The sequence below is a fragment of the Acartia tonsa genome, chromosome 7 (assembly GCF_053477335.1).
Source record: "Acartia tonsa isolate MP-2025a chromosome 7, ASM5347733v1, whole genome shotgun sequence".
Lineage (NCBI taxonomy): Eukaryota > Metazoa > Arthropoda > Copepoda > Calanoida > Acartiidae > Acartia > Acartia tonsa.
In genome coordinates this window covers 8,944,616-8,969,824 of record NC_137266.1, presented here as the reverse complement: position 1 = coordinate 8,969,824, position 25,209 = coordinate 8,944,616, and the positions used below count along the sequence as shown (strand labels likewise).

Genomic DNA, 25,209 nt, shown 5'->3' with positions numbered 1-25,209 from the left:
ATCATTTGTCTTATCCTTTTTGATCCCTGATTCTAGAGATGAATAGAATTTTCTACCAAAAAACAAAAAAAATAATAAGAGAGATATTTTGTTAAAATTATATTAAAACATGGAATCAAACAAAAATTATTTTTTATTTATTCTACTGGAGTTAACATTTGATCACTTCTTCTAATGGAACTGTCGCCCTGCTTCCATTATTAAAACTTTATAATCAAATTTTAGGTTCATTTTCTTAGATATTTTTATTTTAAAATATTCCCTGACAGATTTAGAATTTTAAAAATCCTCCAAAACTAAGACCCTCAGGTAAAGAAAAATCCTTTAATTTGATTTATTTTTTGGAGGATTTTAAAAATTTATTTAATTAAGTCCCTCGGGGAAAGAATTGGATTTTTCTTACTACAAATTTAGGGGGTGTTTACTGTTTAGTTATATGGGAATGGATTTTTTAAGAAGAAAAACCAATGTTTTGATCAATCTAGATTAAAAAGTTTTTAGTCCTGGTGAAATTCATCTGGTGATCTGAAAAGCCAGCTCTCCATCAGATGGATGTGGGGTGGGGCCCTGCGAAATAAGATAAAATTATTAAAGGATATATATTCCCTCATAATAAAGTAACAGGATGTTTGTATATATATCTGTATCAAAGGATCCTGCTAACCGCTTAACTAATCAAAATTTCCAATTTTATTTCAGGCTAGCAAGATCGAATCTTCTACCTGGATTCTATTCTTTACTTTATCTTCTTTAACTCCCCCGTCCTCGAGTGCCCCTAGAGGCCTCTAGGGGCTAAGCAACTAGCCATAAATAAAGTTAAGCTTTTGAGCATTGGAAAGGAATGGGAAACTAGAATTGTCAAGCAACTTACATATTCAAAATGCATTTATAAATCTTTAAACAAAATAGGGGTATAGTCCCTTTCTTAACATCGCACCTTATGGGGCGATTCATCGTATTTTTAACAGTAGCTTTTCTTCTATTTCTAGCCCCTGCGGGTGGCTCTAACCCTGCGGGGCCAATTACCTAACTCTGTGGTGCAATCACTTAACCAAATATAACCTAACCTAACCTAAAATATCCTATTTTAAAAATACGACAAATCGCCCCTTATGGGGCGATGTTACGAAAGGGACTATTCCCCAAAATAGATACTATAATGTGTATAATATGAGTTTACTTTCTAATTAAAAGTAATAAATTTAGCGGTCTATTTTGAGTATTTCATTCACCTTATTTATTTTTTTGTTGATTCAAGCAAAAAATGAAATGCAATTAGCAAATGAAAAGACATTATAATATTAAATAAATCTTCTAAGCAATTTTAATAGTATTTTTTTGTAATTGTGTTTGTTACATGAAACTGAAATGATTCTTATAAAAAAAGATTTATTTTTGCTGCCCTAATTTAAAATTGGATTTGGATTTTTTCAAAAAAGTGAAAAGTACATATTTCAAGAAGGAAGAAAAATACAATATAATTTGCCTACACAATGTTTAAAACCTATCTATCCATTTGCAAGAATAATATTGCCATTTAAAGTTGATTTAGTTCAGTTGTGTGGAAATATTGTACTGAATCTTGTTATTTTAATTTCAATACTTCACAATGGAACCAAAGTAATTTACTTTGGTTACGCCCATATTGGCCTGTAGGGGCGCTTGAGGTGAAGAAATTTCTTCCAACGACCCAAGAGAAGCTACCCTATAAAGAAGAACCATATCGGTTCAGCGGTTAGCGATATCCTTCCTTACTGACAGACAGACATATAGACATTCTTTCACTTTTATAAAATAAGTTTAAGGGTATGTGCCCTTAAAAAAATGACGCCATACAATACAAATTACCAATGATAGGCCAATACACAGAAATGATTTCCAGTGGCAGGCCAGTATACATTTTAATTAATGACCATGGTATGCCAGTATGACGTCATTTTATAGGCACCATAAAAATCTTTAAAATGATGTAAGAGGTATTTCAAAAACAAACCTTGACCTGAATATTTAATATGAAATTTTAGTGTAATATGCATTCATTTTTTATAAAACTATTTTGAATAATTTATGAAACTGCAGTAAAAGAAGAACAATGCACAAACAATTCAAGATAAATTTTTCAATTTTATTCTGTTATAATTCATTACCTCTGCATTGCAGGGAGAAAAAGATAAACATAATATTTACTAGCGGCTACACCTTTCCCCTTCTATAGGCCTCTAGGGGCACTTGAGCCAAGGGGGGAGGGATTTTTCGACCCGATTTTCAATTCTAGTTATATATAGAAAAGTAAAAAATTTAGGGTTGAGGGCATTTTTTCTAAATCGGTATTTCTTAGAAAGGTGGTTATACCCTCCCTAAAACTAGATATGAAACCTTCCCAGGAACTATGACAATGTTCGCTGTACAGAAGAACCATATCAGTATAGCTGTTAGCGTGATCCTTTTATATAAACAGACAAAAAGACTGATAGACATCCTGTTACATCTAAAAAGCATGACTATATCATTTTAAATAAAGCAATGAGGCATGGGAAAAAGATATAGCTAATTAAAACCATCTAATAATCGATCATTTGGTTTTCGATGTATCAAAATTTCTAAAAAAAATGCACTAGACAAATTGTTTCATTTCATCCCATTGTATTTTGCATTGTGAATCTCCGGATGGGAAAGCTCTCTATGTTACCAATTTATCATCTAGAAAACTTGCAAAGTATAATATAGGTAATTGGGTAATTTCAAGTAAAGATAGATAGTGCACTATACTACACTTGTACAAATATATTATTCAATAACTTTGGTAGATTTAATTTTTACTGTTAATTAAAGTATTGATTTTTATAGGTTAGAGACCTTGTTAGGTGAAAAAAAAACTTCTATTTCCTGCTTAAAACCTCTTTGGAAGCTTGATAACAAAGTAAAGGTTGACGTTTGATGCATATCCAACTGCACTATAGAAGACAATCAATCATTTGATTGTAAGACCTTTGTCTTTAAGATCTTATGCAAGTTAAAAAGGTTAGTGCCAATGCATTACCCTGATTAATTTTATAGTTATAACACAGGAAAAATTGTTAATGTTTTACTGGTTAGCGACTGAGCTCCTTGCATCCAGGACATATGCTTTCTAGAGTGCCCTAGCAAAATGGGGATAAATGTCACTGCTTTTGGTCTACCTATTCTATTCTACGTTAGGAAATGCCCTATAACTCATATCTTTTCAAGGGGGGTTTCTTTCCCCTTACCTTTCTTTTTCCCTCTGCTATGACGTCAATAAAATAGGTAGGCCAAAAGCGGTGACATTTATCCCTATTTTCCTAGGGCACTAAACACAGCTACGCATGGACCCAGTATGAAACCCATCCACTCTCTGACAATGAGTTCATAAACAATATGTTTAACTCTTTAGTCCAGTCTTGAGTTTTTTAGAAAACCATTTGTAATATAAATAATCCTATACTAAAAATATTGAATTTTTATCCTTAGAGCCCTAATTATTTAAATAAATGAAAAATAATAAAACACCAATGTATTTTTAGTCCTTGCAAATTCCATGAAAAAAATATTTCCATTGTTTATTATATCTTGTATTTTGTGAGAAATAATGTGAATAAACTATGAAATACTGGAAGTACTTACAGTTACAAGCTCTGCAAAAGGTTTCGAGAATTTCTTTGATATAAAATTTAACAGTAAAGAATTTAAACAATAAGTAAAATTACCAAAAAACTTATATGTACTGATTAGTATGTAATAAAGAATTCTTAAATATAATGTCCTACAAAGGTTTAAACCTATTTTGGGGGAGGGTAACACGACCTTCCCAAGAGAAATAAACCTCAAAAAAATACCTCCCCTTGCAAAAAATTTTACTTTTTCTTTTTAAAACTAAAATTTAAACTGAAAGGGGTGATTTTCCCCCATGTCCCATCATAAGTGCCCCTAGAGGCTAGCCGCTAGTAAAAGTAAAGTATTGATTATATTCTTGAATTTTAGAAATGACCTAATTGTAGACGTTGCTTTTTTTGCAGATATGATGAGTTACTAATCAGTGAATGACATGCTAAACTTCCCCATAGGACTAATGGACTGACGGACAGACAAAATGTATCATATAGTAGCTTCGTTGCAAAAAACAAGGAAAGTATGGATTATATCATTAAAATAAAAAATCACCTTATAGTAGAAGTTGCTCTTTTCTGGAGAGAAGATGAAATACTATGGAGTGAATGACATGCTAAACTTCCCCATAGAACTAATGGACTGACGGACAGACAAAATGTATCAAAGAGTAGCTTCGTTGCTAAAAACAAGAAGAGTATGGATTATATCATTAAAATAAAATATCACCTTATAGTAGAAGTTGCTCTTTTCTGGAGAGAAGATGAAATACTAAGGAGTGAATGACAGGCTAAACTGCTGTACTTGCTACTCTGGTCACTTCTCATACTTGTCATCATGTCATATGCTTTGTTGTTTGTCTAAAAAAAACGAATTGGTCATAATAAGAACCAGTTCTCAGACATACCGAAACATCATGAATAACATCGTATTACAAAAAATTTTCCACAATTAATAAAATTAAAAATTGCACCCAAGTGCCCAAAAGCCCGGGCTTTCAAAATTGGTATTAATTTTATGATTTCAATTTTAATAATCAAGGAAAATGTTCTGTAATGCAGTGCTATTAATGGCTAAGAACCGGTTCTAATTCAGCGAGTATAAATAAGTTTCGAAGCAATATTAGAAAAAATCTAGTTAAATATCAAGTTCTGCAATAGATATTTTTATTATTGACAGAATATATGATCCTAATCCTAATCTTGAATGATATATAAAGTGATTAGCAGGAATATATTTTCCAAAAATAGAACAAAGATGATCTTATAATCAATAAGATTCTTCATATTATCATATCCTTATATAAAAGTAACAGGATGTTTCCATTTTTGTCTATCTGTCTGTTTGTTTGTGTAGTAAAGGATCTCTCTAACAGCTTATCATTATAGATGCATATCAATTTATCGCCCATTGTCTTAGCCCTTGAAATCCCTGAATTTTAATGGAAACCGATATGATTCTCCTTTACAGTGTAACTTCTTATAGATCCTGAAAAGGTTTAAAAATATTGTGGTGAGGGTACTATAACCCTCTCAAGAGAAATCATCCTTAGAAAAAATTAACCTCCCCCCCCCCCCCCCTCCTGCCAAAATAAAAATTATTCTATTTTCTTTTTTCTTACAAACATTTAAAGTGCCCCTGGAGACCTCTAAGACGGGTTTCAAATAATTTACCTTGATTTCTTTTTCAGTATTTTCCGATGCTATATCTCTATGTTTGTCCGTGTCATCACTAGTGGAGGACATCACTCTGTAAACCATCTCTTTACCTGCGGCTCCCTGAATATATTTAGCCCATAAAAATCGGTGGGGGGGGGGGGAGTTAGAAAACGTTGACAATTTTGTGAAAATCCATCGTTCTAACAGAGGATCTGCACAAAACCTTTCAGTCCTCTGATTCTAATAGGAGCTAAGATAAGAGAGGTAGCGTTCAACACCTCAACCCCCCCCCCCCCCCTCCTATTAAAATGAACATATTAAACCCTTAACATTTAGGGGGGTTGTAAGGGAGGAGACAGGCAGGGAAGAAGTTGAAAATTTGTGAAAATCTGCCGCCATTTTCCAAAAAGAGAACCGAGCTGGATCTTTAAATCATTTTAGTGGTAAGCCAGATCGGGATGAGCCAACTTTCCACCAAGAAGAGCACAGCATTTTATGAAATGCTGCGCTGTATTTGGCTGAAATTCGGCTCACCCCGATCTTGCTCACCACTAAAATGATTTAAAGATCCAGATCTGCACAAAATTATTCAGCCCTCTAACTCTAATAGGATAACATTGGGCACCTTCTCCCCCTTCCCAAAAATTGACCGACGAAGGTCCAGATGAGTGCCCTTCTGTTAGGGGTTGAATGATGATCTGATATAACAAGTACATATATGTACAAAGTTAAAAACCATGCACAAAAACATATGTGATTGAACACCTCATTTAATTATAAATATAACATGCATAAGTTTATGATATAAAGATATGTTAAACAAAAAATATTACACCTCACTATTTTTTCAAATCTTTTTATTTAAAAATATCTATACCTTTAAAATCTTTTATAAATATTTTAACACTTACCAAATCTCTGCTTGATCTATCATCTTGGGATGATATAGACATATCCCCTGTTATAAAAAAAAATCTGAATGTTTTAATTTTAAGAATTACAAAATATATCTGTTTAGTAAAATAAGAATTTAAGACAAATAAACCAAAGCTTGTATTGTATGAATGTAATTGAATTTTTTGTCCATTGTCCTCAATTGTTTATGATCAATAAAGTACTCTTTGAATAATAAAACAAGGATGACAACATCCATAAAAGCGAAGCTCTAAAATGGACGTACAAAAAAATATTGTAGAGTGTGAGAACTAAATAATAATGCATAAGTCTAAACAAAATTATAAGTAAATTTGTTGGAAAACTGATTAAATACATCAAGCTGTTTAAGGACAAACGGACGTTTTTAGGACTTGATTATATTGTTGCTTCGCTTATAACATTATACCTTGTTGTAATAGGAATCAGTAATAATTTCAAAAATCAGATGAATAGGATAATTTAACTTACAAAAATTTGATGTCAAAAAATAAAAAAATAGATTTGTTTTAGATGGACGAGGGGAATTTTTGGTAACGAGTATAGAGTTGCTGCGCTTTCTAAGTCGTACCTAACTGTTATAGAAATCAGCATGCGAAATTTGAAATTGATAGGACAATTCTAGCCTGTTTAAATTTACGAAAAGAGCTTACCGCTAATTATAGAAAAGCTTTTTGTCCTTTATCCTCAATTTATTATGATTATAAAAGTACTGTTTGAATAATAAAAGGATAATTTGATTGGTTTTTATGGTTATAATTGTCTTACCAATTGACAAATGATCCTCTTTATAAGACAGGGCTGATAATTGGGTACAGTCCTTTCTGTCCTAAATGGTGATAGAAAAATATAGAGATAGATTGGAAGCAGCTTATAGTGCCTAATAAAAAATTACGTCATGTAATACAAATGACCAAGAGACAAGTATAAATTTTACTATTGGTAACTAAGTTAACCCATGTGTTACTATCAAAAGTATTATTGCAGATTTTTAATAAACATCATTCAATTTATAAAATAAGAACAAAGAAAAAGTTAAAATTAATTGTTTTATGTTTTAATAGAGTGGAATGATTAGTTACAATGACAGTCTTCCAAATATTTGAATTCATTTGTCATATAAAAAAATAAACAATAGAAAAAAACTGGTTTCAACTACTTTTATCTGCAATGAATTAAAAGCAGAAAATACATAAATTGCATAAAATTTCTAAGGATAAGAATGAAAAAGTGTATGAGAAAAGAACAGCTTGTCTACAATATTGTGAATGTACATATTTCAGACGTCTAAATCAGTAGACCTCTTTTTTTAAAGATTTAAAGCAGTTCCCATAAATGAAATGTAACAGATGTATAACAGCAATATTACATTGTCACCGAGCAGGTATTTTGATGTAAAACATTGTATATATTAATATAACCAATATCATGAATGATTTTTTCTTAAATTAAAAGAATGAAATTCTCAAAAAATCAATGAATTATCCTTATTGTAATGTAATATTGTAATGAATTTTAAAAATGCATTTTAATCCGCAATACATAAAAGTTAGACGTAGTTTTATTGCAAAAAAAACGAATTTTGAAATTACTTTTAAAACTTAATTTTTGCCTAAACCATAGAATTGAATCAGGAATAAGGTATAACCAACAAGCGAAATAAATCTAAAATAATATTTGGGGGGCAAAATGGAGAAGTCGTCAATTTTACGATGTGTTGCCCCCCAACGACAGCTGAAAAACACGTATAGGTTTCGTGATTTTTTCCCGAATTAATTTCGTTATTGGTATAAGCTGGAATTTAATATATACTTCTTTTTTTTAGTAGGATTTCTTTCCCTCTTCTTCTATTATCCCTTTTTTAGACGTATTTTTATGACGTCACATATGACACTTTCTAGCGATCCGAAAATGTTTTGATTTTGAACTTACAGAAATATTTGGTGTAGAAAAAATTCCTGATGAAGATCTAGTTCTTGATAAATTTCCTCTGATGGATAAAAAGGAAGATTTACTTTGTCTTCCATCTAAAAAAAAAGTGTTTATCAATTTTTACTGTGTATTTTCATAGAACGAATGAGAGTGAACTTATTAACTGCATATATTTTCATGTAAATTTTTCCTTTAATATTATAAATTTTATGTGCTTACTTTTAAAAGGGATTTATGATCTTACAGAATTTCTCAAAATTCCTAACTGCATAAGTAATAATATTATATTATTAAAATTACCAATTGTAAAACTATCTTGTTAACTTAACCCAAAATCTATAACCTTACTATTAATCCTTCTTGTATATTGTTTCAAAAATGAAATAAATATTTTAAATGTAATGTAATAATGTACTTTAATAAAGTAAAACTTGTAGCTGGCTAAATTATTATCTCTCACATCCTAACCCCTTTACCCCATCTCCTTTCCTCCTACTGGATGTACGAACTGACTAGTAAATGAGGTCCTTATAAGCAATCTATTATCCCCTGTTAATATATCTACGTATATCATATATCCATTAATATACCTTCATCAGAGAAGTAGGCTTGGTCAACTTCATTTTTAGAATCATCAGATATTGTCACATTGGGAACCTTGGATTGACCTTTGGACTTATTTTTGCTTTTGCTGCTGTTAGACCGAAAACCTAAGTATGTATAGTTAATTATTGCATCGTATTATAATAGCTTTCCGCGGATAAAAAAATGTACAATTATATGAATACACAGGCTGAAAAAACTGGTTTGACACTTATGATTGTATATTTTAATATTTGTAAAAACTGGATGTTATACAATACTATATATAATTTTTCAGTATGGCTGAGATATTGGAAAATGAATTTTATTTCTTTTTCCATTATCTAAATTGTGTTGACTTATTTTGTAACTTTGACATAAGCCTAGCATTTAATTAACTTATTCACAGTGTGACAGTATACTATTCTTAAATCAAAACTTGTTTATTGATAGCTAGTACAGTTAATGTTCTATTCTATGATATTCTAACCTGTGCTATTCATAAGCCTGAATATTAAAGGAAGCCTTCAAGAAATAAACTGCCACAAGTAGACCTAATACCCCAAATTTGAAGCCTGCAGCTTCAATTCCTATTATGAGCAATGGAAAACTTGTAAAATATTTATTTTAAGATGCCTATAACTTTTTTGTTATTAAAGATAAAGGCTTTAAATTTGGGGTAGTGGATCTACTTGGTGCAGTCTTTTAGCAGTTTGATCAGTGTATTTCTTGCAGGCTTCCCTTGAATAAAAACTTATTTATTAATAGCTAAGATATTATTGTACTATTGTATTATTGCCTATGATATTCTAACCTTTGTTCTTCATAAGCCTGAAAATTAATGACTAAAAATTATGGATAGATTAAGATTATTATAACCTCTGAAGGAAAACATAAGTCCTCATGAGCCTAGCCCCCGCTACAAGAATCTGACCACCACTGTATAGTCAGACACAATCAAAGATATTATCAGAACTAACAAAAAAAAAATGATCAGACTCACACACAAAGAACAATAACAAATATGCAAATAGACACTCTTTATTTTAGATTTTGCCTTATCTGTATATCTTATAAAATTATTTTATATTAATTCTTTTAATTTTAAAAGAAATAAAGGACTACAAATTTAAAGAATCTATGGAAAATATATATTTTTGGGGGGAATTCTTGAAACTTTTTCAAATGTAGGAGTTTTAATTAACATAATTTTAAACATCTAAGTATGACATGTCTCATAATCTATGCTGTTATAATCATATCTTATTATTATGCAAAATATTAGAATAGTCAAATAATGTATGTAAATGAAAGAAGGTACTTTTAATATAAAAGTAATATAGTAGTGTGTCAGATAAAACCATGTAAAATTAAGCTTTTTCTGCATGAAATTACTACATACAGGGGTTTTTATATATTCTACTCTATCAACTTTATATATCAACCTTACCATTATAATTTATAAAATATATTTTCATTATTAAACTTTTTGTCAATTTTATAGTACAAATATAGAAAAAAATATTATGAAATAATAATTTATTTCATATATTAATCATGTCTCTAGATGTGCCTTACCATAACAGAAAGACACCATGTACATAAACAAAGCTTTGCTATAATAATTCAAGATTTTAAGATAAAAGATGTTAATACTTTTATTGTAAATGTGGTATTCGGCAACTCTGGGCCGTGAGGAAACCAAGATATTATAGTGATGCTACGCACCCAGCTAATTCTGTTATTCTACAATTGTAAAGCCACCTGCAAATATGTGAGATAACGGTATTGATTTCATCTCTCAGTTGTCCTGCAAGTGGAGGGAGGGGTGTGACCCCTCCCTCTCCCTTCTTAAGCACTGGAACCTTCCCCTTCAACCACCAAGTTATCAGCACCACCTCAGCCCTGAGGATAAAGGTTCTAAGCCTTCCTTCACCCGATAGATTCACCACCCACACAGACTGTTGTTGTCATAGTAATCATCAAACCTTCCCTTTTAGTACCCAGACCTACTACTCAACCCCTCTATTCTTATCTACCTATTGTGCTGTTCCATGGGCTATCCTGCCTCCCCCGGACAGGGATAGCCATCTACCTAACCATTGCAACTATCTATGTTTTACTTGTATGATTTACCTTTAACTATCTCTATTCCTAATCCATATGTATTTATATTATGTTGTAAACCTTAGACCCTGAATAAAGGAACATCTGAATAGACTCTGTTTATTATTTAGTGATTGCTAGAGAAGCGTAGCTTCTCTATAATATATGTGTCCACGTCTGTTCGCACTGCCATAGTCATTTGAACTCGGGTGTCTGCCATTTAACCTAGGCGGATACCACAACTTTTGGTGACAGCTGTGTGAGATTACGGCAAACCACAAGTGTAGAGCAGACGCGCAGCTGAGGCTAAGGTACTCCCAGCAGTGAAACTGGCAAAACTGACACAAGCAACCTGAATTACCCACCCTGGATAGCAAGGTCTAACTCTGTATCCGGCAGTTGTGGAAGTGAAACCTAGCGAAAGACCACTAAGTGTGGCGGAACCCGAGCTGCGGAGAGTAGCGAAATCGGACGAGAGACTGCGGAGAGCAGCGAAACTTGACGGAGAACCGCGAAAAGCGCCGACATCTAAGGATTGGGCGCTCAAGGGCTGAAACAGGCCTGCGGACGGGCTGAAACAGGCCAAATAAGTGCAAATGGCTGAAAATAGGCCAACATTTACTGCAAGAGATAGCAGGATCCGAACCCGCGGCGCTGCAGGAAGGGACATTCCCTGCCCCCACCAACCGGATTCGGACACACGGCGCTGCAGGACGGGACATTCCCTGCCGCCGACTGGCTGAAACAAGCCAAATAGCTGCAAGCTGTGAGCGAAAATACGAGTGTAGTGTACCAAGCAGAAGGAAAACTACGTTAACTCCAAGTATCCTGAGAGGCTACAGCGCAGCCACCCATTGAGAAAAACAGATATTATATCAGATTTTATGGATTACCACCATGGTGTGAAAGCTGAACAATAGATTTATGGGCAGGGCTTGGTAAACAAATTTGTTGTGTATTGTGATAAAGCCAAAAATAGAACCTAGATGTAAGATAACAATGCATTGGTAAACAATCTGACCCCAAGCCTCCAGCACAACAAATACACCCCCTTATCCCAACGGAAGGGGAGGGGCCCACCATAAATTGAAGCAAATACAATTGAGGTGACATAACAATAAGCCAAGGATTAAGGAAGAGGCACAATTACCTCACCACCCAGTCACTTCAAACCTGCAGCACCCCCCTCCCCATAGGGGGAAAGGACGGCTTTACCCCGTCCCCTCACGCACTCCCCCTTCTCCCCACACTTGGATAAGTCCGTCCACTGTGCGGAGATAGCGACCGGGAGAACGGAGCGCAAATCACGGGTTGCGCAGCGGAGCTTGGGACGCAACAAAAATTCGCCGGAAAAAGGAGATAAAGCGGACCAATGAGAGAGCAGATTGAGGGATAGAAACGCGTTTACCTGTGTGCACACTCTGACGGCGCGTAGGCGCGTTGCAAGAAAAGGGGATTTCACACACACACACACACACAGGAGAGGAGCCACTCTATAGCATACAACAGAGATATTTTTTTAGAAGAAAAACTTGCAAGCTCCTCCCTCCCTATCTACAGTGTGATAAGGAAAACTAAATCAGTTCCTTAGACCAGCTCAGACCCTCAACATCTTCCCAGCTCTGCCAACCCTACTTCAAAGCTGAATGGCTAGTGAACAAAATATATGTATATATAAAATACATAAGTGTTAACAACTCAATACTAAGTTGTGCAGCAACCAAGTGATAAATAGTGTTGTTTTTTTTGTGTCATGGTTGCAAGTAAGTGAATATTAACCTCACCATACAACACTGGAGACTGATATGGAAACTTAATGAAAGTACACCCACCCTGTGGAAATAGCCTGACTTGATGCCCCACACTGGGCAGTGGTGGTGTGTACCTTGACCATAGACCCTCATAGTTGTGAATTATATACAGAGGAAGCGTGTATTTTTTTGGAGCAAGGAGGAAAGCCAGCTAGCTCTGAGGATATTCCTATACACGTATATATATGGGAGTGTAGCCATATATAGATAGCCTACATATCCATATATCTACTAGCGGATACGCTCCTAGAGACATCTATGGACACCTAACATGTTCCCTTTTATCTCTAAGCTAAGATCCGCTGGTTATCACAGAAATTAAGAGCTATACTGGAAAGGAGAACAACTCAGGCTCAACAGTTAAACAAGCCGCTGGCACCAACAGACCAACCCCCTGCTACTTATCATGGGGACACTCCAGCCACCGAAAATCTTAAGCCAGGAGGACAGAGCCTACGGCTACGTGGACTACCACCCTAATTACACAGCTATAGTATCTATAATAGGGGTGAGCCGGCTCAAACCTCTTTGCGGCGCGGCTACTCTACTCTGCTCCTATATCTACAAGATGAGAAATTGTCAGCCCCTAGCCCGACGTGCGGCAATAGAAGACATTCCTGATTGGGCATTAACTGTGTGCCTAGGCATACTGCTGGCACTGTGGTGGACAGAAGCCTTCATTTGGATCATAACCACCAACATCTGTACACCACCACTCTCTGCTTCTTCATACAAGGTGCTGCTTCTGTTATTACTTGGGCCTACTGTGTTGAGTACAGTGAACATAAAACACATGCAAGGTCACAGACCCCTGGTCCCTGAGATGCCCTTGTCTGGAAGGATGACTGAATGTCCGTTGCACAGTTCCTGTACAGTTGGTGCTCAACGCACGAGAAATGGAGATACTGGACTGGGGATTGTTGAACCTGTATGTGTCCTCCCTGGAGTGTTGAACGATGCGGCTGAGCCCAATGAGAAGGTGACAAGCTTCAGAGACTTAGTGGCCCGCCCCAATATGGGCACTACCACCAGAACTGAGACTCCAAAGGAGCCCAGCCCTAGGGCCAGTACCACCTGTGTCTGGGGTGGAAAGGTCCTCCCTGGCGCTGGCCTCACCAACCTGGAGGATGGGGAGCTGTCCCAGGGGAATAGGCTCTTCACCCAGATGCCCGACGTGTACCTGGGGGTGGGGGAGCCGCCACCCAAGCCTCCCTGGGAGCCCCCAGGCATGGAACGACTGGGGACCGGCCTAAGGATGGAGAATGGTGACCTGCTGCAGTGGAAGGCCTTACCCAGCAAGGAGGGAGCAGGGTTGACCAGCAGCAGTGAGGCTGTTCCCCCACACTCCAAGACCAGATGCCTCTACTCTGTTGAACCACTGCACATGACCCAGCCAAGTCCCCCAATGCTGCTGAAGATGGAGGCCCACCAGGATGCAGAGCTCCAGCTAGGGAAGTCAATAAGAAGGCCACCCCCTGCCAAAACCAGAATCACCGCAGGGGCTCCCCACCAGCAGCTGACAGAGCCTGGCAGGGACGCAATACCAGCTGGCAACTCTGGCCTAACTCAGGTAGCTACCAACAGCCCGCTGGCAGTTCAGAACCCAGTTCAGGCTACCATCAGTATGGCATCCTCTGGGCCTTGCCGGTTCAACTGTGGGTACCTGTCCACACACTGGCCACAGATACCCCCCAGGGATCATAGCCCACCTTCCGACTGGCACCATCAACGGCCTTTGCTACCAACTACCTGGAGTAACTGGAGGCAGGATCCCTCATGTGGAGAAGCACCTGCAGAAGCTAAGGCCGAGGCTGGCCACCCAGGAGAGGAGAGCCGCTGTTGTATGGAAGGGACCTCTGTGTATGGGGAGAAGGCTGAATGTAACCAAGGAGCCACCACAAGCAGCCCAGCACTGCCTGACCCCTAGTAGGGGAGACCCTGCTTGTCAGCTGGTGCCCCAACTGGAGGATGAGAGACCTGGCAGGTTGAAACACCCTGTGGAAGCCGGACTGATGGGACCCAGCTGGACGAAGGAGCGCTGCTGCTTCAACGGCCACACAGCTGCCAAGTGTAGAACCGGTTGGGACCAGGCAGTGAAGAAACACCAGGCAGCCCAACAACCTGCATACAACCAGTCTGACACCCAGGTCTACCTGGAGGGAGATGCCCAGCCGTCACCCCAACCAGCTGCCGCCGCTGGGGCTGCGGCTACCCAGGAGTCTGTGTCTCAGGTTGGGACCATAGTGGCCAGGATCAACGTGCTGGGAGGAGCGGCTGAACCCAACCGGGTTGGCCTGGGCTTCAGCCTCAACCACATGGGACCGGAGTTCGTGCAGCCAACCAACATTGCGGAGCCAGAAGTCCTGCGGCCTCTGCCGTTCGGCCTCAACATGATGGTAACCGTCAGACCGCATCCCCCGAAGGAGGAGGTATCCCCTGTCACCCCCAGCGAGAGCCGAGGGGCGCTACCCAGCGCCACCGGGACGGTGTACGGGGAGGCCCTGGCGGCCGCCGAGCGGGAGAGGCAAGAGGCGCTAGCCAGCGAGTCTGAGTCGATGTATGGGACGCCAACCGGCGTCGCCACCTGGGAAGAACGAGAGGTGCTTCCCTGCACCACCAAGCTGATGTCTGGGGCAACAACCGTCGCCGCCACCTGTGAAGACTGGGGGGTGCTATCCAGCGCCCCACGCTGGTGCCTGGGGCGACAACCGTCGCCGCCACCGAGAGACCTGGACCCCGGAACGAGCCCGCAGCCCCAGAGGAAGGGGTGACACCCGTCACCCCCAGTCAGCCAGAGCCCCCAGCCAGCAGGGAGAGTCCAGCTGTCCCTCACCCTCAACTGTGTCCAGCTGTCTACCCCCCTCAACCAAGCCAGGGTAATTGTATTGCATTGGTGTACCAGGAAGTTTGTGCTGGGTCAAACTTGCCTGCGCCTCCTGCATCTGCCCCAGGAACCAGGATATCAGCCATTACCAGCCAACCTGAAGAAGCTTTGGCCGCTGCCTGGGGAGTAGCTCAACTAGATGCATCAAGTGCCGAGCCTAACCATAGAAGTAGAGGATCCCCAACAATTATGCCTACCCAAGATGGAGACGATGTGCCTGGACACCTTCATGCTAGGGGAGGAAATCCGGGGCCTTGTGCCTCCGGTCCACCAGCAGCAGTGGCCGTGGATTGGCCTGTCCCCCAGCCAATTAGAGCGGAGCCAACCTTGCAGATCCAAGACAGCCTCCGGCACAGGGGATGGACTGTTACCTTCCCCTACCCTGCAGGTCTGACTGCCATGCACCACCCTGCCAATGTCCAGGATGAGCCTGAGGGAGGCAACGTTCCTACAGTATGGCAACCACCACCTGCCCGCGTTGACAGAGACCCTGGAGGCAGAATGAACCTGACCAACCCTGAGGGCGAAGAAGCTGTGCCTGCATCCAGTAACCAGCCTGCCAGCAGCAAGGTGACCAACAAGATGGAGACCACCAGCCCAGTAGAGAAACCTGGAGAGAGGTATACCATGCGGTTGTTGGTCCAAGCCCCCTCATGTGCTGTGCCACCCCTGGAGGTTGCCAGGGTGGCCTCAGAAGTACACATCCAACGGCCAGAACATCCAGCAGAACCAGCTACTCCAGCAGATATAGCAGATCCCGTTCGACCTGGGGAAGGCTGGAGTCTACCACCGTTCTGCAGCTGGTGTCCTGGCGGACCCATTCCACAAGGAAAACAAACTGAAGGCCTCAACCACTGTCGGAAGTCTGGCGGTGCAGACAACCCCTCCCAGCCTTCCGAGGGGAGAGTTGTGGTATTCGGCAACTCTGGGCCATGCGGAAACCAAGATATTATAGTGATGCTACGCACCCAGCTAATTCTGTTATTCTACAATTGTAAAGCCACCTGCAAATATGTGAGATAACGGTATTGATTTCATCTCTCAGTTGTCCTGCAAGTGGAGGGAGGGGTGTGACCCCTCCCTCTCCCTTCTTAAGCACTGGAACCTTCCCCTTCAACCACCAAGTTATCAGCACCACCTCAGCCCTGAGGATAAAGGTTCTAAGCCTTCCTTCACCCGATAGATTCACCACCCACACAGACTGTTGTTGTCATAGTAATCATCAAACCTTCCCTTTTAGTACCCAGACCTACTACTCAACCCCTCTATTCTTATCTACCTATTGTGCTGTTCCATGGGCTATCCTGCCTTCCCCGGACAGGGATAGCCATCTACCTAACCATTGCAACTATCTATGTTTTACTTGTATGATTTACCTTTAACTATCTCTATTCCTAATCCATATGTATTTATATTATGTTGTACATCTTTAGTAAACCTTAGACCCTGAATAAAGGAACATCTGAATAGACTCTGTTTATTATTTAGTGATTGCTAGAGAAGCGTAGCTTCTCTATAATATATGTGTCCACGTCTGTTCGCACTGCCGTAGTCATTTGAACTCGGGTGTCTGCCATTTAACCTAGGCGGATACCACATAAACATTCAATGTAAAACCATTATAAATAACTACGGTATGGTATTTATTAATGTTACATGTGGTATAGAATATATTTAGGGATCTAAAGGGATAAGACAATGGCAGAGATATCCCCAATGAGGATACGCAAAATTGCCCCTTCTGTAGATTATAATTAGTTGATGAAACGCTTGAACACTCAACCAATCAACATTAGCTGAAGTCCTCAAAATAATTCAGCAAACGAATAAGAAATCTTTGGGGGCTAAAAGAATAAACAGCCCAATGTCCCCTTTCTCTCTGGAATATATTTCTGTGTCTTACAGATACATGTATTTTCTAATCTACCTGCCTTATAAAAGAATATTTGTCATATGCTTACAAATATAATAATAACTTACAAACTTACATATATATTTTTAATAAAGTTTGTACTGCCATCTGTAGAGTTTATATTTATTAGAAGCTACGCCACGCATCTAGAGGAATCTAGGGTTGTGGGGTTGTGGGAGGGTAAGGTAAGTCGACCCTCCCTGACTTTTAATTTTAGTTTTTAAAAAATTTAAAGGATCTCTTATCTCTCCAAAATAGTTATAAACCTTCCAAGGACCTATGAGAAGCTACAATGTAAAGAAAAATCCTATCGGTCTGGCAGTTAGCTAGATCCTTTGGTACACTCAGATACACTTTTCAACGTCACTGTCACTTTATAGAAGAAATATTAATTTAGACATCTCATATAAAGCAAAGAGAGAAGGGACAATGAGCTGTTTATTACTCTATTCCCAAAGTTTCATAATAACGTTTTCTTATTTGTTGGCTTTACAACTTTGGAGACATTTTATGAATTTTGATTGGTTGGTTTATTAAAATAAGTGTCTAAACGTTTCAACCACTATTTGTAATCTACAGAGGGGGTAATATTTTGGCCATTGTCTTATCCCTTCAGGTCCTGTGATTTATAGACAAACTATGTACTGCCAACTATAGAGTTTATATTTTATAATAAAAGAAATTGCTGACAACAGAATGTCAGTATATCCACTTTAATTTAACAATAAAAAGGTTTACAAGTCAACTTTGAGATGTATGTACACAAAATAGAGATAAGCTAGACCTATAAAAAAAACTTACCCATGCAAAAGTTACTCATTTTTTTGCATATTTTCCTGTAAAGTTTGTGATTATAAGTTAATTAGATCATAATTAAGAACAGTTTGACTTAATAAGCGAATTTAACTAAACGGTAACACAAAACTTTACGCAAAATGCGCGAAAAATATTAGATTATTTTTCATGGATAGTAGACGTTAAAAATCTAGTAATAAAGTGATGCCAATGTTATTTTACATTCAATCCAATCCTTTTATAAAAGTAGCAAAATGTCTAAACCAATATGGTTCTCCTTTATATTAAAGGTTCAGAAAAGATTTATAAGATTTATAAGGTGGTGGGTTCCACCACCCCCTTATGAAAAATCTCTCAATAGAAAGAAAAAAAATAACACTCTTCCCGCCAAATAAAAAAATTTTCTTTCAGATCTTGCTTTTCTTTAACAACTTAACTTAAAAGTGAAGAATTGACAACCCTTTCAAAAGATCCCCTATAGCCTCTACATAAATGAAAATTAATTTCAGAATAAAAAAAAAGTCAAACTCTAATTTTTCCTCAGAAAGTATAAAAAGTGAAGTTGTAGTGCAATAGTTGTCAACTACACAAATCCTGGTAGCTAAAGGGATAAGACAATAGACTATAAATTTATGTACATCCCCATTTATAATACACAAATACATTACCCTTTTTGTAGATTACAATTAGTAGATGTAACGTTTGGACACTCAAATTAATCAATCAACCAATCAAAAATCAAAAAAATCCCAAAATTTGTTAGGCCAACAAAAAAGATAACATTAATTAAAACTTTAGGGACTAAAGTAAAATAAACAGCCCAATGTCCCCTCCCTCCTTGATAAAAATCTCATCCAACTCAAGATATTTGTTTTGTGTGTACTATATTCATCTATCTTTCATACTTCCCGTTTTTCTGTTTATCTATCCATCTATTAGTATCAATTTGATTGTTTATTCAATATATATAAATTCTTAAATAAAAGTAACAGGATCTTAATGTGTCTGTGTGTACCAAAATCTTGCTAACCGCTGAACAATACAGTTCTCCTATATGCAGCTAGCTGCGAAAAGGTTCTTGGAAGGTTCATAGGTATTTGGAGGTACAACCACAATTGCCACAATTTAAAAATTACCCTCTTTACACCCCAAAAAAAAATCTTAGCTTAGATGAGGCAAATAATTTTACTCTACAAAAATTTGATATCCTCCTATGGTAAACCTACAGATGAAGTTGGTCATTGAGTAGTTGGTCTTTAGAGTCATCAAAAAATTCAGCCTGTTTAGTAATCAAATATGTAAGTCAATTTTTTTAACAAAATATTTGCTCGTCATTACTAATACTTGACAGACAAATAGACAAAGTAAATTGTATTCTGGATTATTATTGGTACAGGGATGCTTCATAAACATTTTTAGTTGGTTTTCTTGAATAGAAGCCAAAAATAATAAGTTTCCATCATAACGTTTCTCACAGAATAAACATACGGGCAGAGGACACCCGTTTCAAACTATAGAGTAGCTTTGCTACTAAAACTATGAAGTACCATTGATATATAAAAAGTTACCTAATTTCATTTTAGTTGTCTCTCTTTGTTTGTATGTTCATATAATCTCAACAAATACAGTATAAAGTTTACTAGAAACCTGGAGGATCAAGACCTCCAGGATCATTAATGAAACACAAAGTTGGCTTGGGAATATAACAATTTTGGAATATTTTAGTATTTTATCAAGATTTAATGCTTTCTTAAAGTCTTGAATAAGTAATGGCAATATTTTTACACTCTATCTGGATGACCCAGCATGGTTTGCTGGCATTCTGTAACAGCCTGAATGGTGATATTAATATTCCAATTCACAATAGTGTCAAATTGATACGTTTTAAAGCAAATTAAAGACAATTTTCCACGAATATTATAATAAAAATTATAGTATTAACACCATTTTTAATCTTATAATTTTTAGTTTTAATATCCGCAGAAAGTTGTTTTTTATACTATGAGATAAAAAAATATTCTTAATTATTAGAAATTGGATACTTTTAGAATATGAAACTGACCACATTTGACAGCCGATAACGAGTATAGCTTATGAAACAATATTGTATCAAAGTAGATGTGGGACTTTTTTACCTTTACATCCTCCTTTGATTTTTTAGGTGTTGCATTAGGGGGGTGTAGAGTAAACCCTTATCAAGGGTGGTGAAGAAGGGTGTAGAAGTGTGTATCCACCCCCATTTATTATGTCAGGTGGGTGGAAACACCCCCTTCTGCACGCCACTGATTAAAATGTAAAAAAAAATTTAATTAGTGTTTTGTTTTCCCCTTTTCTTATGGACACCAATTGTGTTAACATGTTGGAAAGAATCACAAACAGAAAAGTTGGTTCACCCTCCATAAATATAACAGTAGGTTTTAAGCCAAACTAGAAAGAAATTTTACTGTAATAACATTAGGAATAAGTCTTTTGAAACCACCAAAAAGATCTAAAGAGAATTGGAGACAAAGTTTTTGGACACCTTTGGGTATCAACTTTTTATTGGTGGTGAAGCTACTCTATAACTTCTAGTAATATTTAAAAGAAAGTGAGTTACAAATAATATGAATTGCAGATTTGCCATATGGAGTAATATATAGACAGGAGATAAGATCTTTAAAAATTGAACCTAATCATTTAAATTAAAAAGTAAACACTGCTTTGAGAAATGCCATACTTGTTATTTATTGGAGAGTAAGTGATTTACAACTTCTTTTTCAAGTTTGTGTACTCTTTACACTTAGATATAAACTAGATAAACATTATACTGATTCCTTTTTTTACCAGATTTATTTTACAAAAACATGAAATAAGTGTATCACAAGACTTATATCTAATATTTATTCAATTCGTAGATTTTTATCAAATAATTTACAAGGACAACAATCATTGAAAGCATAAACATTTAGATGACATGTTGTTTCAGTAAATTTCTTTTATTATATATTTTGTGAAGATCCGAATTCATCTTTTGTTCTGTACATCCAATTTCCCATTAATTCAATATCTTTTGGAGCTCTGAAAAGTTATTTTAAGAGAATTTTCAAATTAAATTTTATTACTCTTATACAAACTTATCCAGGCTAATTAAAATATTAGTAGACAAAAAAATAGATGCCAAAAAATTATCTGAGATCAAAATTCTTCAGAGTGTAATCTATATGATGAAAGTACCTAAGTCTGTTTCCTAATTTGCCACCAGATTTATGAAGTTTTGAAGACATACTTGCTAATGATTCATCTGAAAATATAATAGGTTATAATTCATTGGATGTAATGTAAATGAAAGTGATATAAAATTTGCACTGACAAAAAAAATCACTAAACCTGATCTTGCGGTTCTTTCACAGAGACTTCTTCCGCTATAAACTTCACTGTATACATCCAAACTTGAATGTGGCTGAACAAATTAAATAGAGTCAAAAGCTTTGTCAAAATCTTATCAATGAAGAATGTTTTGAATAATAGAAAAAATCTAAATATAGAATTATATTAATTCTAAATTGAATCATATGTTAAATTGACTGCTTACCCTTTTTTTATATCCAGGTATACTAATGACGTCCAAACGACCAGGAATTGAAGGTGCTTTATGCCTGTCTGGAGGCAAACTTCTGAAGGAACACATTGAGACAGCATCAAAACTTGTTGATAAAACATCTTAACAAACAAGGTTGATAAAATCTAGCAAACTGTTGAACCAATATAACAATATCCTGGGACGGAGTATAACTATTCTAGGGGAGGGTATAACCACTCTCCCAGGAGAAACCGCCCTTACAATCCTAAGTGGCCATTACAATAAAAATTATTTTACTTTTTCTTTCAAATTCAAAAAGGCCAGAGTGGTTGACATACTCCTCCGAGACATTCCCTGGCCCCCTTCATGTGCTCCTAGAGGCCTTTATGGAGGAAGCTGCTAGTAGTAACTAAGGGAAAAGGTAAAGTAGAAAAATTTGTACTTACCACTTGTTGAAGAATGAGTAGATAAAGAATGACATGTACTGGCTGTATCAGATTCAAAACTAATCAGACTCAAACTGTCACAAAGGTCCATTACAAACTAAAATTGCACAATTGAATATGATCATATGTATATTTATTTCTATTTTTACTCAAAACAAATGAGTTCTCAATCTGCATGACAAATACATGTCAATATTATTGATCCTTTGTAGAGGAATGAAAATATTAATTGTCAAATTATGTGATCCTTTCAAACTTACCAAAGAGTTGGCATCATAGCCCTGAAATTGATTTAAACTCTGCTGGCTCTGGTGGTGATGATTGTCCTTATGCAGTTGATGCTGATTTAGACTCTGTCTGGAGGGGGAATGACATTGGGAGATTTTAGTATTCTTTGATATTTGTGGTTCTCTATCTTCACTTGATATCAGAATATTTGGAATATTTGCTTGCATCTTTTCTAAAAAAAAGAAATATTTTTTCTTGCTAAATATTTTAAGGCAAAATATTGTTGAATTTGAAGAAAAATACTATTTTCTAAAAAAATTCAGACAAGAAATATCCATTTTGACAATATGTCATAATTTTCCCTATGAAACTTCATCTATATAAAATCAAAACTCAACCTTGTCACACTAAATATACATAATACAATAGTTTGCTTTTTAATTTTTTTTCTTTAGGTCTAGACTTTGAAATTGAATAAATATTTTGCATGAGCAAAAAATGCATAACATTACTTAGATCAAAGTCTTAAAACAATTCAAATAATTTAATATTTCATAAAAACATATTATGCAGTTTATATCAGTTTAATAATTTTAAATATTACAAAATTTGACATTTAAATTAGGTACCATGAAGATTCTGTTAAAATTTGAAGTAGTTCAATAAAAGGAATATTTGAATAAATTAAAATTAATTAGATTTTTACCTTCTCTCTTCATTCTTTTTTTGTCTTTTGTTCTTCTTGATATTCTAGACTTCCACCTTACAAAAGATAAGACCTTTAGAATTCCTTGATTTCTATTTAACTAGTATTATTTCTAATAATAAACAAAAAAAAGACAAATAGAATGATTGCAAAGCCCATTCAATTGATATCATTGGATTATTCAAAATAAATTTCAGAAGCCTATCAAATTAGAATTAGGTTTTATAATATACAATAAATCTTTGGCCTCTTCGAGGAAAATAAGTAACACTTTCACATATTTACACACAAAATGGTAAATTTTTTTTATAAATTTAAATAGTCTAGTACCTTTTGAATATTTTATCACTTGATCCAAAAGTGAGCATTACGTTTGGATCCAAGTCTCCAGTCTATAACAATAAATTAATATAAAAATACATCAAATGATTATGTGATTAATGTTAATTATTACCTTGTAATTGCTCTTCCAATGGTGGACAGATTTCTACTATTGTAGTTGTATGTTTACCAGTAAGTTATATACTATCACTTACTGTGTTTATACAATTTCTCAAATTTTGACTGATTTTTGCATTTAACAATTTCCAGTATAAAAGTTTTGGTAACTTATAAATGTATCCTTTAAAGACACAAATGAATTTGTGAATATTTTTAAACATTCGCTGAAACTTTTTTTCTTGATAATTTTGTGTATTTTTGTATGGAATCTATTTCTCATTATTAGGAGATAATTCTGGAATGATGCAAGAAGAAAAACTATTGTTAATGCAAAACAGTTAAAACCATAAATATAATTAAAATTATTGAAATATTTACTTTTACCTTCTATACAAGATTGATCTACAGAAAATATTTTAACTAAGAGCTTTGATTGCATAATATTTGTCTATTAGTTCAACAGCTTAAATTTTATCATTTTCATATTCATTTTCATCAAGCTCACCTGATCATTTTTACACACCTTTAAGCCAAAATCAATATGTGTAATTTTGTGTAATACATGCAATGTTAGGTGTGTCCAGCTCCTAAATTTGCCAGAGGGGGTGGAAAAGCTTCTCATATGCAAGCCTCTACCTACATTCAACAATAAAGCAAAATTCAAATTCTGAGAAGATTTTAGCAACACACATATATCAGAAAACATTGGATGATAACCACAAAGAAAAAGAATTATGATACATGCAAGTAATATTTTTCAATCTATACATCATTTGAAGGTTAATATACATAATATTATTGTTTATTAGTTTAAGACTATTTTAAGTTTTAAAATCTTACTAAATAATTTACAATAGATTTTGCTTAAATTGATCCAGAGAATACTATTCTAAAACATCTTTTTAAACATCAGAAGACAACGTGTAAAAGATGAAAACGCATATAACAAATTAGTTGATGAGATGAAAAATCTAACAAAATTCTCTCTTACTCTCATTTTGATAATTTGGGTAAAAAAGTTGTATGATTTTTATCTAGTCTAGTTCTAATGTTATCCAGTATATATTAAAAGTATTATAAGTTCTTGGTAAGTTCATTCTGGTTTAATAATAGATCAATCAGATTTCCATAGAACAACTTGTACACTATTCTTAAGAAAGAGAGATATTACGCAAAAGCAAAAGTAATTGACAAAACTTTTAATCCATTAACAGCAGACAAAACAATGTATATACTAGATGCGCATATACCTTAGTAATCTTCACTGAAAATTCAGCTTTCTATCCGCAAGAAACAAGCAGCCAAGTAAGATAAATAAAAATGTACACTTTAACCAAGACATGATATGATATTATTTATAAAAGTTATAAATAACAATATTTAAACTCATACAGATCATTACAGAGATCAAGTACAAAAGATTATATTGGAAGGGTTATAAGCCATTAGTCCTTGCACTTAATATGATTATATATGAAAGAGGTTAATGACTATCTGCAATGTTAGAGAAGAGCTAGCTGCTGACAAAATTTTTACAAGTTGGTCCAGAAGAGTTCAGGGAGGAAGGGAGGGGACAATGGATCGAATATTCA

General features: G+C 35.9%; 2 protein-coding genes across 2 annotated transcripts; both read right to left on the bottom strand.

Moving 5' to 3' along the window:
- Positions 1-75: 75 nt before the first annotated feature.
- Positions 76-9,696, bottom strand: LOC145324106 (uncharacterized). The gene is made up of 9 exons (XM_080166735.1): positions 9,609-9,696; positions 8,738-8,857; positions 8,148-8,242; positions 6,984-7,044; positions 6,194-6,240; positions 5,298-5,402; positions 4,354-4,484; positions 507-567; positions 76-191 (listed from the first exon to the last, which is right to left on the bottom strand). Exons 1-9 carry the CDS (start codon positions 9,622-9,624, stop codon positions 138-140), a joined length of 690 nt encoding a protein of 229 aa, XP_080022861.1. The 5' UTR covers positions 9,625-9,696; the 3' UTR covers positions 76-137.
- Positions 9,697-21,103: 11,407 nt separating this feature from the next.
- LOC145324104 (uncharacterized) lies at positions 21,104-23,671 on the bottom strand. The gene is made up of 9 exons (XM_080166733.1): positions 23,631-23,671; positions 23,507-23,568; positions 23,177-23,232; positions 22,503-22,702; positions 22,243-22,339; positions 21,809-21,936; positions 21,604-21,676; positions 21,451-21,517; positions 21,104-21,294 (listed from the first exon to the last, which is right to left on the bottom strand). The coding sequence occupies exons 2-9, from the start codon at positions 23,542-23,544 to the stop codon at positions 21,216-21,218; spliced, it is 738 nt and encodes a 245-aa protein (XP_080022859.1). The 5' UTR covers positions 23,545-23,568; positions 23,631-23,671; the 3' UTR covers positions 21,104-21,215.
- Between the last annotated feature and the right edge of the window lie 1,538 nt (positions 23,672-25,209).